The sequence below is a fragment of the Abrus precatorius genome, unplaced genomic scaffold, assembly GCF_003935025.1.
Source record: "Abrus precatorius isolate BTA unplaced genomic scaffold, Abrus_2018 Scaffold7, whole genome shotgun sequence".
NCBI classification, from domain to species: domain Eukaryota; kingdom Viridiplantae; phylum Streptophyta; class Magnoliopsida; order Fabales; family Fabaceae; genus Abrus; species Abrus precatorius.
Window position 1 is genome coordinate 21,104,776 of NW_020874417.1, and position 19,975 is coordinate 21,124,750.

Below are 19,975 nucleotides of genomic sequence, written 5' to 3' on the forward strand. Positions count from 1 at the left end.
CTTCCTCTACATCACTACAGCTTATAGCATCACATATAATTGCCCTATCTTTTTCGAAAATGTCCCGTAAGCGCTTATACAAAGGAAATGGTTTTTCAAAAATAGTGATCTTCTAGTATATAACAATTTAATTATATAAACGCTATCTATATAAAGACTAATTATATAATTTACATTAAAATTCAATAACATCCCTTTCCCCACTCCACCAATACGTCTCTACTATCCATTTCCACATAATACTGTTCTGAATTTCATGCAAATCCATTGCAATTCAGCATTTTAACAACATATTGATATTTTTCCTTTAAGCGCTTATGTTTTTTTATAGTGATTTGCATTTAGCCAACATTTGGGTAGGTTGGTATTTATTTTGTCAGAAAGCTATGGGAAAGCCCCTGACTTAAATTGACTTGTATCAACCTAAAGTCCATCAACCTTTATTTCTTCCATTAAGCATACCAAATGCTCAATCTATGTCCATTGACGTGACATTTCTCTTGTCATTTAGAACGTATTAATAAATTAGAAACATATGAACAGTACATGACATATGCACTAAAGAAAACTTACAATCAAAACTACAATCATAACGAAGCTATGAATTCATCAATCATAAATCTTTGCATTTAAACCAAATGAATTAATCCAATTACAATGAAAGTACAATACATAAAATGGACCAATTCAATTAAACCAAGTACATAATTGAACTACTCTTCATTAAACCAAACACAATCAGTCATCTACATGACACAACATAAACCAAATAAAATAAATAGGCAGCCTTCTATGGGGTACGGTTTCTTCTCCACTCTTCAAACATTTCATTGGGTCCCCACATGGATTTTCATCCCTAAAACATGGAAATCTCCATGAGAAATTGAGAATACAAGGAAGAGGGCCGAAAACCAAAAACCCTAAATCACAAACTTACCTCGAAGCGCCCCAAACTCAATTTCAACCTTCAATTTAGCTTCCAAACGGCTTTGGAGGCAATTTAATCGGTAAGAACGGGTTGGGAATAGAGAGAATCAAAAGAAAAATAAAGAGAGAAGAGTGAGAATGTGTTTCCTAAACCCTGAACCCTTCAAATACCTAATGAATTGCAAAACTCTCGCTATAGCAAGATATTCTCGCTGCTGCGAGTGACACCCCTTCTCGCTATAGCAAAAATCTTAGAGAAAATTACACTATGATTTCTATAGAATCTCGCTATAGCGAGACTGTACCCAAAAATGCACTACTCTATCGCTCTCTCGCTACAACGAGGGATCTCTTGCTATAGCAAGAGCGTAACAGATTCATGCCTTCTCCCAAGGCCTTCTCACTACAGTGAGAACACCCTTGCAGCACACACTTAACCTATATATTCAATCAATCCAACCACATCCAATCTCTCAATTCACAATCAACATCCACAATTATACACACACACACACACACACACACACACATATATATATATATATATATATATATATATATATATATATATTCACTTACACATATTCACACATACTCATGCATTCACATTACCACCACACTCATCAAATACCTATTCATATAGAAATTCATAATTTACATTAATAACTTAAAAATATTATTGTTATTATAAATTTTGGGCGTTATACATGCAATCTTCTGGGACAAGTTTAGCATTTGCAAGTAGAAGACTTCGGACACGCAAGACTGAACACAACACCTTGTTAAAATACTTCCTAATTGTTTCACCCAGCCTATAAAACCTAACTTGGAGGCTGCAAATTTTTTATGGTGGGCTAATATGATTAGAAAAGTTGTTATTGACTTAGCTATGCTAACATAACCATCAACGTTTAACTCATCCTGAATTTGAAGGAATTCACACAGAGATGAAAATGCATCTAAATTCATCCATATCTCCCAAATACAATTCATATCACCCTCACTCCCAATTATGCTTTCCAGTGCATCTTGCCTAAATACATTAGTGTTTAGACTTCGACTAATGAAACCATCATCCGTCCTTCTATTCCTATTGTACATATACACGGTTAATAAAACCATAAACATCAAGTTGTGGAATCTTTGCCTCATAATCCAATAATATGCAATAGATATCTTAACTTATTTAGAATAGTTTATTCTTTCCTATTAAACAAAAAAAATGGGCAATTGCTTCATAAGTAAAGTCTTTACTAATAACATGCACATAGAAAAACATAAATTTCAAAACAAATACTTGGAATTACTGCACCAAAACAACAAGTTCCTATTGCAAAATATTGAAAAAACTAGTCAAAGTGTCTTGAATGGTACCTAGTGATAGACATCTATGTAAATTCCTACTTCTGTGTAAAGAGAGTAAAGAGTCCAAGGAAGTTTTCTAATAAGAGATTCTTGAAAACTTTAGCACTTACAGACTTTAAACCATAAAGTGTATCATATCACATGATGCAACAATAGACCACCACAAGAATATCTTAATTTGAATATCTAAACAAATTAAGTTGTATGCAGAGAAGAGGATTTTTAATTTGATTTTTTATGAAATAAAAAAATCATATGAAAAGGATAAGAAAAATAGGATAGAAATTGAAAAAAAAATTTTAATACGAACAAAATGAATCTCAAATGAAATAAAAAAACTATTTAACATTTGCTTATGAATAAAGTTGTCACTGGAGAATATTAATAACTTAATAATATTATGAATAAACAAACTAGAAGGATTAAATCTTGTTAATGTGATTGGTGTGTTACAAAAAAGAGGTTCATAAGAAACTACGGTTAAATCTTGTTAATGTGATTGACATGTTTGAGAATATTATATGAAGTTATAAACATAAATTAAAGTTATAAACACAAATATATCCAACATTAATTTAATATTACAATTGAAAATTAAAATCAAGAGGGAGCTGGAGATTGACAACAGAAAACATTACCTCAATATGGAGGTATAGAAGATAAAAGAATAAGGAAGAGGAACATTACCTCTATGCACAATGATGACAATGACAAAGGATGTTGAAGAACACACTTGGTAGAATGTTGTCTTGGCTGAATTGGAAACTGAAGCTAAAATGGCTTCATAAGAGGGAGAAGGAGAAGATAAGTTAGGGTTAAGAGTAGTAGTTGTCATTTTCAATTATTACTAAAAACATTTTTGTCACAAAAATTCAGCTTTGTGTCTTTGGAGCATGAACACCAATGTCCATTTTTCCACTCTATGTTTTTATCTCCTTAGTGAGATACTAATCAAACAGAAAATGTGCACTTCTATGTCTCTATGTCTCTCTCATGCTTTTGTCTTTCAACTAAACGCTACCTTAGAGAATAATTAACATTAAAAAAAATTACTTTGAGACAGGCCTATGCAAATAAATAAGCTTTTAAATTTTGATAGACAACACCCTGATTACTTGTTGTACCATGTCATTATAAATCTAAACAATTAGTTTAACAACTAATAATGATTAGATTGCAAACTAGTTAAGAAGGTATAAAATGCAATTGTTTTTAATCTTAACCATTTATCATATTGAATACTAATAGGTGACTCGTGCGATGTATGAATAAATTATTATGTCATAATATAATATTATAATTATTAATTATAAAATAAAAAATAATTTTAAATTTTTTTATAATAATGGATAAATTATTTTAAAGTTTAAAATTAATTAGTACATATGCATTATTACTAATAAAAAATATTAACTATTTGAATAGAAGATATATAATATATAATTTTATAAAATTATTTTTTTTCGTATTATATTAATTAAAAAAGAAAGTTTTTTTATAATAAATTTAATTTAAATTTTATATAAGCTAGTTTAGTTATGTAACAACTATAGTAATATCATTGGTTGGATTAGTTTTAATATAGATTATTACTAATAAAAATCATATCTATGCTATTGATTTGACTTTTATTTTTAAACTCAGAAAAAAATCAAAAACTAATGATTTGAACCATTATCTTTCAATCCACCTTTGTAAGTTGTATTTCAGAAAACATTGAAATTTTATATGTCATTTTAGAGAAAGAGTATGTTGAACAAACAACATGTACTTTTCTTTATATATACTAAATAAAATATAATTTTGTTGTTTTTATTAAATGTTTTACGTCTGTCTATGTAGTTCTCATGCACTATTTACAACATTAAAATTATTTGATTATTCATAACAGATTCAAATGTAACATACATGACATTTTAAATATTAACATATTAATATTAATGCATTACAAAAAATAATAAATATGCTAATCACACTAAATTAATATTAATTCTTATTCTTTCTATTGTTGCATGACATTTCAAATATATAAACTCATTATTCTTATTCATTCATTCTATTATTTCTCATTAACTAGATACTAATTATTAATTTTTAATAATAAAATTTAACAAAAAAATGTATAAATATATTAATCACACTAAATTAATGTAGTTGTGAAGACAAAATTTCTTTCAAAACTCATATGTTTTTATATATATAAAGATAAATATTAGTATAAAATTAGTAGCTTAATTTTATCATAAAGCATAATTTATGTTAATTTTTAAATGCAGTATAATTTTGAATCCGTCTTATATTTTATAAATGTATTTTACATTTAAAAATTAATTAAATATGAAATTGGTGTAAAGGTTATTTAATGATATAAAAAATAAGCTGACATGCTATCAATTATATACACGTACACTTTAAAGAAAACAACATATGTCGCTCCAACATGCAGACATGCATATATATTCAAAAATATACTTGGGCCATGTCCCATTAATAATGGTCCTTTCCTCCCTAGCCATCATTGTGATCAAAAATGATTTCGTTGACTTAAAAAAAAAAAATTCAATTGGGACTATTGCGAATTTGTGTTAATACTTTAATTTATCATAAAATGTTTATTTATTTAAAACAATAAAAAGCATATTAAATGTTTTCAAACAATAAACTATTAATTAGTGCTAAAAATAAATAAAATAATTTTATAATTACATTTTAAATATTTTAATATCAACAACTCTTTAAAAAAAATTAATCATTTTATTTTACTTAATTAATAATGTTGATAAAAAGAATATACGGCCTTAAAATGCAAATAATAACAAATGGAAACAAATACATATTTGTAAAAAAAAAATAAAAAATTTAACGACCTTTAAATGTTTCTAATGACAAACAATAAAAAATAACAGTTTTTTATTTATTAATTCTTTATTGTATATCTTATTGAGCATACATTAAAAATTAAAGTTTTAATTTCACCTTTTCTGTTGAATATATGCACAATCAATTTGATAGTATTGCCTTTTACTTAAAAATAATAAAACAAACTATTAAATTTCACTCAAATTAAAAAAATAATTATTATTTTTTCTTCAAATTCTAACCTCATATCTTATACAATACTTCGAATTTTGACAAGTTTCACTAAATTTTTACTTCTCAACTCTCAAAAGTTATTTTATATTTCAATTTCATTACAAACTCTCCAATAACTTACATAAAAAATGGAGAATTTTGAATATAAAGGAGTTAGAGACCAAATTTATATGATTTAGAAAAATTATATTAAAAAAAGTAAAATGTAAAACCACACATACATAAAAGATCAAAATAAAATTAGGCTGTTTTAAAAACATCATCAACAGAACGTATGTAACACGTCATAGGCTATTCAATTCATAAGTTTGTGAATTGCCATTTGGATAAAGGGAGGATTAATTACTTTGAAAAGACAAAGAAAATGGGTATTTGCAAGCGACTGAAGTCATAAAAAGGTTTAAACAAAAAATAATTCTGTTTTTGACCTTTTTTTTTTTTGCTATTATTTTTTTTCACCTTTTTTGTGTAATTTTTTTCTTTTATTATTAAATAATATTTTTGAGATATATTTTTAAAAAATTTAAATAATATAGCAAAACTCAAATAAATACGCTATTAAAAGACCTAAGTTTCAATCATCATGCCATCATCTGTAAATCTAAAAGATTAGACGGCCAAATAATTATGAACGGACTTCGGACTAGTTGAGAATATATTTCATATAATTATTATAAATCTAATCATTGGATTTTAATAATTTTATGATAAAGACTCACACTCACAAAATATAATTTTGAATTTATATTAAAAGATTTAATCAGTATAAATTGTGTAAAATATATTTGGTATTTAACATTTTAATATTTAAAGAATACAAAACTACGTAACTTCATAAAAATAAAAAATAAAATAAAAACTTTATTGAGATTTTAAAGAAAGGCATATATTCGAAATGAAAACATATGTAAACGTGTCGTTGAATAAAAAAAGAAAAATGGACGTTCCGACATGAAGACATGGAAATATATTCAATAATACTAGTGGGCCAAGCCCCATCTAGAGGTGTCGTTTATGCAGAAGCCATCGTTGAAGACAAAGCCCCATCAAGCCTACTTTGAAGACAACGCCCCATCCCAAAGTGTCCTGTTCTTGGAACTCAGAAGCCATCCTTGAAGACATAATTAATTTACGTATTGAACCATTGTCCATTTTTTATGCTTAGCTCTTCTGTCTCTCTCCCCTCAATCCTCATTTTCAATCCGATAACAGATCATGATACTTCAAATTACCCAAAGATATGATGCTTACATTCAGAGAGCAAAAACACCCATCAAACTTTAGAAAGACTTTTTCTTTATATACATACACATATCAAGATACATCTCTACCATACTTTATTTACAGCTTACGAGCCACTACGTACACAGCTCAACAGTAAACTAATTAAGACCGAGAAGCTAAACAACACAACTATCTCACATCACCCCACGACCTCAACCGCTCACTGATCAACTAATAAACACATTCATATACATATATATACGTAAATGCACTCCAAGCTAAACAAAAATGGATAATGGATACAGCAGACTAACGTATATGCACTCCAAGCTAAACAAAAATGGATAATGGATACAGCAGACTAAGGCCAGAGAAAAACAAGCTATATTTTCAGTCATATCCATGGAGTAGAAAGCGATGATCAAGCTCATTTCTCACACATCGAAAGGAGAAGAAGAGCTTGGTCTGTTCTGCCCTGTCTTCTCGTACGCATCGGATGTCGACCTTCTCCGAAAACGGAAGGACTCTCTAGCTCCTATAAAAAGATAGGATACATAACATATCAGTATATCATGTTATATATTCTTTATTGCATAACAAAGTAATCATATTTAATCAATATTTTCTTACTAAAGTTTTGAACTACACTTCTAGGGAGTATAGGATCTATTAACTATAAATAAATAAAACTAAATGAGGGAAAGAAAAAAGATTTTTAAATCATTTTGAAGTGCTTCAGTTTGCTACCATTAGCAGTCAAGGACCAGATTGAGACCTTTTACTTTAAATTAGATATGGGCAATAATGAGAAGACGTGTGTTCTTGTTGAGACTTGAACTATAAAGATGCATTCACTCTAGGTAGTATACGAATCATTTGAAACCCGGATGAGAGTGAACGCATTTTTATACGTCGGGCTTTCAATTGATTCAAATATTAACATACGAATCAATCTCACTACATAAATATCCAGATGCTTGTGTTTTTAAATAAGATGTCAAACTTTCTATTTTCTAAACCCTTACATAAAGCCCCAACATCAAATACGTAGCACAAACTCTACAGGAAGCCTGATTCCTGAGGTTACTTAGCTGACACCTTAAGATCTCCAAATTATACAATCATCTTGCATATTATTTCTAATCCCATTACTTATCATATCTATAATTTATTCTATTATTTTCTTAATGTGAAATGATTGTTATTCAAACACTATTTATACGTGGATGTGCACGTTGTGCACGTCCTTTTCATTATTCGATCTGCGTATCCCAAAGGAAACAAAACACCCATCATGTCTAGCGCACGTAAAACAGTGTTTATCATTATCCATTAATTAAATATAATACGAAGATAAACGCTGACCCGAAAGGACAAAATTACCCTTATACACAGTTCTAGAGCATCCCACTCTCCCTCGTGTTCCACTTTCCCGGGAGACATTGGCAGCTCCGAGAAAGCCAATCCAAGGTCAAATTAGACATTTCACTTACAAAGAGTTGAAAAATAGAGTACGACCTTACCAGAAAACGGAGACACCGGAGGAGTAGAACCGGCGGGGGAAACCGGAGCCGATCCACTCTGACTCTGGTATCCAGGTGGTTTCACGATCATGATGCTACGCGTCACTCTCACCGCATCCTCCGGCGAATCCTCACCGTACGATTTCACGCTTCCGGTGTCTGATTCTGATCCACCAAAACCAAAATCACACAACGGCAAGCTCAACGTTAGCGTAGTTTCCATTTTTTAATTTATAAAAAAAACGATGCAACTAGATTCATTTAATCTTTAAGAATCTATATGAACGTTTTATGTTGAATAGATCTTAACTTCAAACTGTACAGAACTTGATCTGCATGTTCGAAGGTTAACAAATATTAGCGCGTAGGTTAGGATCATAACAATTCGAGTGAACGACGATGGTTCTTGTCGCGGTTCTCGTTATTGGAACAATAAATTAATTCGAGAAATTCTAGCAGCGGCTCATGCGTACCCTTGCCGGAGCTATTTCGGAAAGCGAAGGTGTGGTGCTTTCGGAGCTTGCCGAGACCGTTGTCCGGCCTAGGGCCGGCAACGGTGTCATCCCACAAGTGATCGAGGAGGCCCATGGGAAGAAGGGTGTATCGTGTTTGAGCGGATCAGAGCCCAGTGTGGAGTAAGCAGGTTCCAGAAAAACGCTGCACTAGATGAATATTTAACGACGGCGAAGCGTTAAAGATCCAACAAGTAATGAGCTTCGAAACAGATCTGCACCGTTGATTCGATAGGATACCACGTGGGAGCATTGACGTGGCTGTGGATCTGGATCCTCCTAGCGATAAGGTTCTCCTGTGCACGTGGGCCCCACTAGGATTGTGAGAGGAAAGTGTGACACGTGACATTGCTTCTGTGTATGAGAAAGGAAACGTCACGTGACATGTCATTTTCCCCAAGGGGTTAGTTCCAAAATACCCATGACTGTTATCCAAATCGGAAAGATAAGGCCCTCCTTTTATGAGATTTACAGAAAATGACATTATTTTTAACCCTCTCTCTCTCTCTTTTGTTTTGCTTGTATTAACTCAAGTAGAAATAATATTATTTCACAGGAAATTTTGTTATAAATTTTTTACCAATATTTTATTATTAATTAAAACAATTTGTCAACTATAAATATAATATTTTTAACTTTGAAAATTTTCACAACATCAAAAGAAAGGAAAAAACTACAGACTGCGGGTCTCTTTTTATATGGCAAAAGAAATTAAAATATAAAATTTTGAAAAAAAAAGTTACACAAATATTTTTCTAAAAAAAATATTTTTTAAATTTTTTAAAAATTATCTTTAATATTTTAAATTTTTTTATAATTCTTAACTGTTCTATATTAAAATTTCTACACCTACAATATATATTTTTTTGTAAGTTTTTCAAAAAATCTCATATTTTTTTATATTATATTTTTAAATATCATATAAAAATAAAAAAATCACAAACAACACGAATTTTTAAAAAGTTATTTATGTATATGTTATTTAAATAATATATGTTAAAATATGAGATTTTAGAGAAAATTAAAAAAAATAATAAATAAAAAATTTATTATAATTTTAATTTTTGGTGTAGATGCATAAAGTTAAAAACTAACAATAAAAAAACAAGCATTAAAAATTGATATTGACAATTTTTAAAAAAAATTAAAAACACCAATGGCCTATTTTAAAAAATAAAACCACTACAAAACGCAATTGATGATTTTTGACAATTTTTGCATTAAATTTTTTTTTAAAAATTCTCATATTCTCAATTTTATTTTTTTTCAAAATTTCATATTTTAGTATTTTATTTTATTTTCTCTGGCTTTTTGTTTTGTCGCACCTAGTGGGGGATATAACATTGTTAGTGTCAAATAAAGTCAACTAATTCAATCGCTCTCTTTCTTTGTAGCTTTGTTTTTTCGTAAACTTGTTTTGTTCCACCTCTTTATCCCTTCTCCATGTGTGTCCCATTTCTCCATTATTGCCCTTTGAAAATTGACATGGGACATCATCGCCAGACGAGAGAGAGACATTTAACCACTAGCGATAGAGGCTAAAGGCAAGTGGCAAACTTGAGTTTACTTTTCAGCACTTTCGAGTCTTTCAACTAATAACATACTCAAGATAATCTCAACTTAGAAGGGGCTCTCTCTCTCTCTTTCCTCTCCCTTTTTATTCTCTTCCTCCGCCAACACAAGACATAACAATCTCCACATCAATCATCATCAATGGATAAGCAGTGCTTTAAATCCAATAAGATAAAAAGTAGAAAAAGGAAAATGAGAGAAACACACAACGGGACACTAGTATATGATTTGAACCAGTGTCACCAGTCACCGCATCAACGTATGATTCAGCTTAGACTAGAGCTACAGGTTCGCTAGTTAAGTTAACCACATTTTTCAGCTAACATTTCCATCTGATTATAACATATATAGGACAAATGGACCTTACTTTAATATCCTTTATGCAGTTATACATGTGTACATACCCAGTGGTGTTTCAGCTATCAAATTGAAAGACCCCACGAATAATAATAAGCTGAGATTAGTTAAATGTAGAGTATGGACCTAAGAAGTATAATTTTGTAACGAGAATCACTTGGCTTCTTTGACTTGAATATATTAGGTTCATGTATCTTGACTCAAGGATGGTTTTCCTTAGCTTGCTGCTTAATTGCCGAATATGCTACCGTAGCAGTTTGTGCTGGATCACGTGAGCACTTTCCATACTTGTTTGGAAACTGGAAGGTGCATATACGAGGCAATGAAGGCATATGGTTTTATTTGGGAAACATTGTGATCCGTCCTGGATATGTATTCAAATTATCGTCATATATTTCTCCACAATTACAATCAGTTAAGAACTTAACAATTAGGTTTATAAAACACAATTTCCACTTCTTTTGAATGAACAAAGAGGTAAATGGCTTCTGGCTATATGGTATAAGGAAATCATTTTTGTACTATTTTGCTAGATAATTTTAGTTATATTTTTAAGGTATATCTTTTTAGTACTTCATTAATTGTTTAATCTTTACAAAAAATTATATAGTTTGAACTTAGTTCCTATAAAAAATTTTAGTAAGATATAATTTTTATTTATTTATTTATTGTTATTTTTAATTTCTTTAACTGCCATGGTCCATTGAAATATAGTTTCAGTTTTTAGTTAAATTACATGAATTAAAAATATTAAAAATAATAGTTTATGAAAAATTAAGAATTATCTAATAAATTGTGTAATATTTTTTTGGAACCAAACAATTGATTAAGTTTATTTTTAAGATATGATAAAAAATTATTAAAAAAATTATACATAATATTATTTTTTATTGTTTAAATAATAAAACTGAGGCATAAATATATATGTGTGTGTGTTACTCAATTAATTAATGAAGTATAATTTTATGATTAATAATAATATTTTGATTGAATTCATTTTAAACTATATATTAATTTAATTGCATAAATTAACACAACTATATTATATAGTTGCCCAAATTAACCTAAATTACATAGTTTCATCAAAAGAATGTGAAAATTAACTTTCAAAGAAATAACCATTAAATTCTTCTCAACTTGAAATGTGAAAAATAAATATCTAATTAATTCCTTTCTACTTATAAGTTGAGTTGAACAGGTGAATGGACATAAATTCAATTTTCATATATTTTTAATTTTAATTTTTTATTTTATCTATAATCTTATTTATAAGTAAATTTTTTATTTCTCTTTTTAATATATTATTTTGACATTTTTTTCTCACATTTTATCTATCGTCATTATTCTTATTCAAACCTTTACTAGTCCCTATTAAATTGAAAAAAAAAAAGAAAAAATAAGCAAAAATGATTTTTTATTTTAAAAAATCATCTGTTCCTTCGATTTAAAAATAAAAAATATGTATATCATATTTCTTTTTTTTTTACAAACCTACAGGAATTTTGGAATCCAGCGTATAGTAGAGTAGGCATGGGCTAAATAGGAAAGCGCATCAGCATCCAGCATCAGCATTGGGACTGTCTTTTCTGCTGCAGAAACTTCTCCAGGTGTTTCCTGCCACCTTCTAAATTATTTTCTTTCCTCGCATAAACCCAATTTCTATTCTCCAACACGCAACCCATAAGGACAATTCGTTACTGTTTCTGCGCCTGTTTTTACCTCAATACTTCACTCAATTAAATTAGCATTTTCCATGCACAAAGATAATTTACTTTTGAAAATCTATATTGTTAATTTACGTACATGCAAATTACCAATAAAAATATTTAGAGGTCTCGCTTACCCCATGCCCACAAGGCAAGTCTTTGCAGGTGGGGGCCTAATTGTCTGTTTTGGCGGCAGAAAGCGTCCAACAGAACTGACCCATAGATTCGTAATTATAAATCTGCATCTTTATTCAATCCAACGGTTGATCAACCAGTAAGAATAAGATTCACTGGGCCATGCATGTCAAATTCTGGGTCAAATCTACATTACCATGCTATTGGTTCCAAGTTTCTCTTTTCACATCCATGTTCAACCCCCCACTTTCCAATTTCTACACAGAACCTTTACCACACTGTCCAAAAAGAGCTTATTAATGATATTGGCGTAAGTATTTGACCCACTTACGAGTTCTTGATAGAAGAGCCATATCCAAGATCCCAGACTGCGAGTTCTTCTGAATTGAATTTGGAAATAAGAAGGGTTGGTTGCTTCTTTAGATCATCATATATGGGTCATGGGTCATTAAAGAATGTCCACTTCAAGACTCAATGTCTTAAATCCTCCTTCACTCACAATATCACATACCCTTTCTCTCTCTCTCTCTCTCTTAACAAGCAGTGTATAAATGCATGAGCTTCTCGAGCACTCTCAACTGAAGCAGTGTCAGCGTGGTTCACTATAATCTTGATTGGTGGGTAGGTCCTGTTGGAGAAGCAGGGCACGTGCAACATCTCTCTTCAACTCCAATCTAGCTCGAGCTAGTTCATGTGTCTGCACGTGCTCCCCTTCTCCAACATGATTTTCCCACCTTCTTTCCTGCTCCTGTATGGCGCAGCATTACCAGAAGTTGTTTGAATTTTGTTGGAATGATGATCCTAGGTTGTTGTCGAACCTCACTTATCTCTCTTGCTCCATAGGGGTGTTTCTTTCTGTAGAGAACAGTGAGAGAAGGTGGAGATTTGGAGTACACGATTTACTTATAATAGTTATGCCTCAGTCCTCACTTTAAGAAACAGATGTTTGCATGTGAATATGATTCGTGTTTTGCAGGGTCAAATTGCTCAAATGGAATGCACAGGCCAACTCCAGGACGTTACAACCAGCATGAAGACTGCATTTCCAGCCAAGAGGACATATTTAAGCGTTTCCAAGTCTTTGCCATTGAATAATATATTTCCATATCTTGGACTTCATCTCTCTCTGCTTATCCGTTACACCTAGGAAAAAGTCAATTAACTCTGTATCTTTTTTTAGTTAAGTAATCTCATACATGTTTAGTGATGATGATAATGATGAAGGTATCAAATTTCAAGCGAGTGCATTTGTTCCCAGATGACCAAATGTTCACCTTTAGAGTTAAGAGGAAATCAGTTTGTTGATTTCTGATTCCCTGGTGCTCACAGATCCAATAAATATGACTGAATATGAATAATACATAATACAATAAGATTTGTTTTTCTGATCATTATTATGTGGAAAATAACAAACAGACAGCTCAAAACTTTAGCAGTTTTCAACTTCTCACTTATCAAAAATCCATGTTTGGATGTTGCCAAATTCTCCTTTTATAGAAATTATTATAATCATTTGGAATTTCTATTATCAGCACTAAGTTAAAAGTAACGTGCGCAGCAGCAGTGTTCAAAGCTTGATTTGAAGAAAGTCTTCTTAAAGTATATAAAATCAGTAAATTTCTATGAACTAGAAAATTTATTATATTAAAAATATAAAAGTATAATAAGTATTTTTATTTTTAATAAAAATATTAATTTCATAAGTTTATAATCAATTTTAAAGATTAATATCAACATTTTAAAAACAATAGAGTACAATAACGCTCATTTGAGAAATTTTTTTATAAAAATAATTGTTTATTTTTTAAAGATCCTTTTATAAAAAATGTTATTATTTAAAAAAAAAATGGAATCACACACTAATAGTCGTTTTAATACAAACCGATGATCGAACGGCCTCCAGTGCACAACTACGATAAGCAAATACACGAGTGCTAATACAAAAACATGAAGATGAAAGTTTTTGACTTCAAAGTTAAGAGTCAAACATATTAAGTGCTTGACGAATAAATGAGAGAAGAAGAAGATGATGCAATAAAATGGTACTTGGGGTTGGATTAGACTGAGCGAAGGGGAAGTGATGACGGTGGAGTGGTGAAAATGGTAAGAGATGGCGTGAGGATAATGGAAGTTGACAGTGGTAAAAGAAGGAGGAAGCAGCAGTGGAGGTGGGAGTTTTGCCTTAGGAAGTGGGGGACTCTGCTCCTCCTTTGTTGCTGCTGCATGCAAGCTAAAGCCAAAGGAAGCTCATTACTTCTTTTGTCTAATGTTGGAAATTGAAGTGTGAGAAGGAAACAAGAAAGTAAGGTATTGCTGCCAATGCAGAAGAACCTTAAAATGCAAGCAATGCTACGAGGGGGTAGAGATAGTTATGAGATGGAATGATGAATGCAGACCCATTTCAACACGCAATGCACAAATATCCAAGTCCATACAAGAAACTCTGGATTATGATTATGTCACATTGTTGGAAAACGAACGACAAACATTAATTTAATAAGCTCTTTTAGTTCTTTTTTAGGGTTAATATTATTTTTAATCTCTTTATTTATGAATTGATGTAAATAATTATTTTATAATAATAATAGAATGTTGTTTTTAATAATAAATTAAAGTAAATGTCATTTTATAAAATTTGAAATTAAAGTTAGGATTCTACAAAGTAAAAAAATAAATTAATTAAATGAATTATATTTATAATTTTAAAGATTACAATAAAAAAAAAATTCACCCAGCAAGTATTGAAAAAAAAAATGGTAGGAAAATGACGCAACAAACGCGGTGAACAGTGAATTACAGATTATTGATCTAAAATGAAAGGAAAAGCATAAAAGTACTGCAAATTATTATTTTTTTTTAAAATACAAGTCTATTTATTTTATTTTTTTAAAATCACTGTAACAGAGCATTTGATGTACAACAATCAAGCATAATAAAAATTTAAAAGAATTATTAACACCACTTTATAAGACTGATTTAAACTATCAAAATATTAAAAAAATACGAAAAATAAATATTTATCACATTAAAATTATAAGAGTGAAATGATATTTTTTAATAAAAAATTATTAAATTTATACGCTTAAAATCAACCTTCAAAGCTTATGTTAACTAAATTCTAAAAAATAATTACGTTATAATATAACCTTATTTTATTTTTCAATTAATAATTTATATGTAATATAAATTCCTGAATAGTACGATTTGGTACGAATTTTATTTTGTAAGAAATGCACATTATTATTTTTTCAGTATTTCAATTAGTCACGTCCAGTTGGTTTTTTTTTTATTATTATTAAGACGTTTTTCATTGTAAATCCATTAATTGCACCGCATTAAATAAATAATGAAGAAAGAAATGAGAATAAAGAACAAGCACAAATAGATTCAAGAGAAAAATACAGAAGTAATGTAAACTCTGTATAAAAAATTGGTTTTTGTACACAATATATTACTTTATCAGTACTTACCATGAAAAGCATTACAAACATAACAGTTGATACAACTAAAAAGATCTCAGCGACAGCGAGTAAAGAATAAAGAAACAAATAAATGGTTACGTATGATATGAAAAAAAGAAAAAGAAAAAAAGGAGATATAAATAAAATAAGTGTAAAAGTATTTGAATTATAAAATCAATTAAATTGTGATATATTTTTATTTTATTTATTACTTATTAACTCTTACATAATATAAACGGTTTTATCAATAATTTAACAGTCATTAAATAATTATGTCTCATAAATACATTATGATTACTTTTTAATTGTGACTACAATTATTAATTGAGATAAATTCACCTTAGTAGATTTTGCACTTTGATGAAAGGAAAAATTTTTATTTGTTAATTGCGAGATGCCCTATTATAAATAAATTAAAGAAGGTAAATGAAAGAGAAGAATAATGACAAGGCACCCACTTTAAGGGGAATCCAAAAAGAAGTGTAGTACAGGTTTTAAAAAAATGTTTTCTTAGTTGATTAAGCAATACCCTTAATGCTCCTAAAATACAAGAATAAAAATAAACACGATTGTTTGATATTAGAATATTAGAATTTGACTTTAAACTAATTTGATATAAGTATTAAGAGAGTTAATTTAGTGTCCTTGAAATGATCTAGTAGTTTCTACAGGATAGAAACGATGGGGTCGATCTATGGATTCTTTTTCCTTTTGTCGCATTTCACTCAAAAGGTTGAAGAGAGATAGTGCATCAAGTTGTTCGCAAGGGCCAGCTTGATCCTCTTCTCTAGGATCCCAAACGAGAAAACCCTAGGAGAGTCATCGACTCCAACTACCGTCCATATACGATCCATACTAGATCTAACCAACTGTATATCCTACCTCCTCTACGTTATATCGACAATCATTTAAATACACGATTATTATATGATAATTTGTACACTAATGACCAAAATAGATATCTACTTGAAAAAAGTATTAGTCATTGAGCAATAATAAATCCAATACTCGAAAAATAACCAATGCATCACCAGGTACAGGTGGTGATAATGTCACGAAATACCACTTTCTTCAGAAATCAGAATAAACATTGAATGCCACAACCGGAGTAAGGAAGGAACATGAACCATATTATGGTATCTTTGCCGCAACCGTTCAAGTCGTAAGAGTAATTCAATAAAATTAAGCTTTGAAAGCTACAAACCTCGTTATGAGCAGACTTTGACAGCAAGTTTGATTAGGAAATTTGGACAGATTGAAGCAATACACTAAACATGTCGCAAGAAATTATCAAAATTCGTTGAAAAATCATTGTATAAATACAAAAAAACAAATTTAAGTATAAAAAAATAGTGATGCCTCCATCCATCATAAATTGTATTTCATTCTGTTATCATTCTGTTATAAACTCCAGTTAAGTAATTAACATATTTATTCATATTAGTATTCCTTATAACAATGGGGGAAAACCGATATAATAACATTTATCACCCCAAAAAATTATGGATCATAATGGGTTTACTGCCCCGCGATGTTTAAACATAGTGAACTCTAATAATGTGACGTCATTCACCATTCAGCTATTTTGCATATACAAAAATGAATTCCAGCCCACAAATTTATGGTCGCCTGCAACAGGATTGAATTTTCTTATCCACACATCATATTAAAGATTTTCATTTGTAATATAACCTTTTCCATACATCTTGGTATGAATTCATAATAATGATAGGTAAGAACAAAAAAAAAAGTCACACTAAGAACATATCTGGATACTGTGTATTCCTGTACAGAAATTTTCATCCATTTGAATCCTTTCTTTATTTCTACTACTACCAAGCACAATGCACAGAAGCAAGTCAATAAGCAAACCGAGTGTGTTTGGAAACATGCTGAAAAAACGTGCAACCAGTAATGTAAAAGTAAACAAGAATCCCAGGCTATTCAAATGTGAATCCAAATTCACTAGATACTGCCTTAATGCTATCAAGTGGTCACTTGATCAACCTATTTCAAGTGCCAAACCCTATAGCAACAAACAATGGGGGCTTTGGGGGAAGAATTTTAGTTGATTTGATTGTGAAATCCAAGGGAAGTATGAAAATGCAATGGAACTGTATCAAAGGAGAAATTTGACAATATAATGTGAATTCAAATCTGAATTCAACATAAATGGCACCAAACTCTTAAATAAACAAAACTGTTAAATTGCAACTAAAGTAAATAAAACAACATATCTGGAGCTAATAGTTGGCAAAATAGAAGCTAGCGATGAGAAAATGGGTAAACAAGGTTTTAAAATGAATAACTAGGTGACATGATTAATCTTCTTCCTCTCCTTCATTCTCAGCAATGTTGAAGTACCTCAGTTCATAAACACTTCTATCTTTGTTAGAAGCAATCACTCTGAGCCAGTCCCGCACATTGTGTTTCTTCAAGTACTTCTTTGTCAAGTACTTAAGGTAGCTGCAACCATACGAGATATTAAAAAAAATGGAAAAAAACATGAATCAAAGTAATTTCAATAATCAAATAACAAAAATAAATCATGTCCAAAAGACATCTTCAATTTTCAGAAAATGACATAAAAATAAACTAAACTATAAAAAATAAAACAAGAATAGAGAAATACCGTTTAGAGAAGTTGCTGTCAGAAGTAACGATGATCTTGGTCTTCTCGCGTGCGACGGAGACAGTGTCGCCGAGAGCACCGGCCTTGCCACCGACCTTAATCCTCTCTTGGACGAACTTCTCGAGAGAGGCAATGTCCATGATCTTGTCCTCCACTGGCTTGGCGCAGTCAATGATGAATGTAGCCCCCTTCTTCTTTCCCTTGGCACCTGCTGCACCTCCTCGACTCATTTTCTCTCACCTACCGTTGAGAACCTGTGAAACCACTCACCCAAAGCCAAACACAAATCGGATCCGTTTTCATTTTCTGTATGATTCCTAGAAAACTAATAAACGCTATTGAAATTCATCGAAGATTCAAAATCTTAGTGTGCTCGTCTGCCTGTTACTCAAAGTCGAAGATCAAAGCGCGATTACAGAAAGCGGATAGCAGAGAGAGAGGATTACCTTTACGCCACACAGCAAGAGCACAGCACAATGTGAAGAAATGAGCGCCGTATAGGGTGGTGGAAATTAGGGTTTTGGATTTGGCTCTCGTCTTATATGCTAACATGAAACGCGCGTTTTTGTGTTATATAACAGGGTGGTGAAAAAAAAATTAAAAACACTAGTTTTTAACGTAAAAAAAATCATATGAACAATTATTCTCAGAAGAAAAAAGCACATTAAGTTTAAATTATTGTTTCAACCCTTTAAATCCTTTATTTATAAAATTGTTAAAGTAGATGATGTCAATCTGTACTTTTAAGTGAGTTAATTAGCATGCATTAGGAAAGGGGGATAACTTGCAAATTGCTTGCTTTAATTTTAAATTTTGGTAAATTATTTTGCAACTTCTAAGTTTTATAAATGATGAGTTTATTTTCTTATGAAATTATGTTTTTTTAATATTATAAAAAGTTTCGTATAACGTTTCAAATTTTGTGATATTAATTATTATTATTTATATAAAATCTAAAAGATTGAAAATTTAAAAATAAATTTTTTGAGTCACTAACAACTTAAAATACTGTTGAGTCAAATATCATACCCAAGACCTGCTTAAGAATAAATGCCTACACATCCGAAGTTTTACATGAGTTGTGAAAAGAAAAAACATATTTTACATATGCTTGCACAAAGAATTATAACCCTTATGTTTAGATAATTTTACGCTTATTCAAGCTAGACTGTATCTCATGAAATTGCTATAATACATAGAATAGTAGTAGATATATGTGCATTGCACAGATTTATATAAATATATTTATATTTTTTATTATTTAATTTAATTTAAAAATAATTATAATTTAAATATAAAAATAATTATTTTTAATATATTATAAAAATAAAAATATTTAATGAAAATTTTGATTATTTTTTAAAATAAATTATGTATAAAAAATAAATATAACAATTAAACTTAATTTATATGTAACTTTAAATATTATAAATCTTAATAATAATAATTTAACTATCAATTAATAAAT

General features: G+C 29.9%; 2 protein-coding genes across 6 annotated transcripts; both read right to left on the reverse strand.

The window, feature by feature from the left end:
- Positions 1 to 6,222: 6,222 nt before the first annotated feature.
- On the reverse strand, positions 6,223 to 8,769 carry LOC113872774 (dormancy-associated protein homolog 3). 3 transcript variants are annotated; one of them, XM_027510583.1, is made up of 3 exons: positions 8,606 to 8,769; positions 8,133 to 8,297; positions 6,223 to 7,144 (listed from the first exon to the last, which is right to left on the reverse strand). In XM_027510583.1, exons 1-3 carry the CDS (start codon positions 8,718 to 8,720, stop codon positions 7,044 to 7,046), a joined length of 381 nt encoding a protein of 126 aa, XP_027366384.1. In that variant the 5' UTR covers positions 8,721 to 8,769; the 3' UTR covers positions 6,223 to 7,043. The 3 variants fall into 3 exon arrangements, with proteins under 3 accessions (XP_027366384.1, XP_027366383.1, XP_027366386.1); XM_027510582.1 differs by having other exon boundaries at positions 6,928 to 7,144; positions 8,128 to 8,297; positions 8,606 to 8,757; XM_027510585.1 differs by having other exon boundaries at positions 6,928 to 7,144; positions 8,125 to 8,297; positions 8,606 to 8,757.
- A 9,157-nt stretch (positions 8,770 to 17,926) lies between these two features.
- LOC113872542 (60S ribosomal protein L22-2-like) lies at positions 17,927 to 19,021 on the reverse strand. Of its 3 annotated transcripts, none has more exons than XM_027510172.1 (3): positions 18,954 to 19,021; positions 18,508 to 18,761; positions 17,927 to 18,341 (listed from the first exon to the last, which is right to left on the reverse strand). In XM_027510172.1, the coding sequence occupies exons 2-3, from the start codon at positions 18,735 to 18,737 to the stop codon at positions 18,197 to 18,199; spliced, it is 375 nt and encodes a 124-aa protein (XP_027365973.1). In that variant the 5' UTR covers positions 18,738 to 18,761; positions 18,954 to 19,021; the 3' UTR covers positions 17,927 to 18,196. The 3 variants fall into 3 exon arrangements, with proteins under 3 accessions (XP_027365973.1, XP_027365971.1, XP_027365972.1); XM_027510170.1 differs by having other exon boundaries at positions 18,508 to 18,763; positions 18,957 to 19,013; XM_027510171.1 differs by having other exon boundaries at positions 18,508 to 18,826; positions 18,957 to 19,000.
- Between the last annotated feature and the right edge of the window lie 954 nt (positions 19,022 to 19,975).

Coding starts and splice junctions, on each gene's coding strand:
- LOC113872774 (XM_027510585.1), bottom strand. CDS start 8,720: ATGGGCCTCCTCGATCACTTGTGGGATGACACCGTTGCCGGCCCTAGG. Junction 8,298..8,605: donor CCGAAATAGCTCCGGCAAGG/GTACGCATGAGC, acceptor TTGGTGGATCAG/AATCAGACACCGGAAGCGTG. Junction 7,145..8,124: donor CTCCGTTTTCTGGTAAGGTC/GTACTCTATTTT, acceptor ATCTTTTTATAG/GAGCTAGAGAGTCCTTCCGT.
- LOC113872542 (XM_027510172.1), bottom strand. CDS start 18,737: ATGAGTCGAGGAGGTGCAGCAGGTGCCAAGGGAAAGAAGAAGGGGGCT. Junction 18,342..18,507: donor GACAGCAACTTCTCTAAACG/GTATTTCTCTAT, acceptor GTATGGTTGCAG/CTACCTTAAGTACTTGACAA.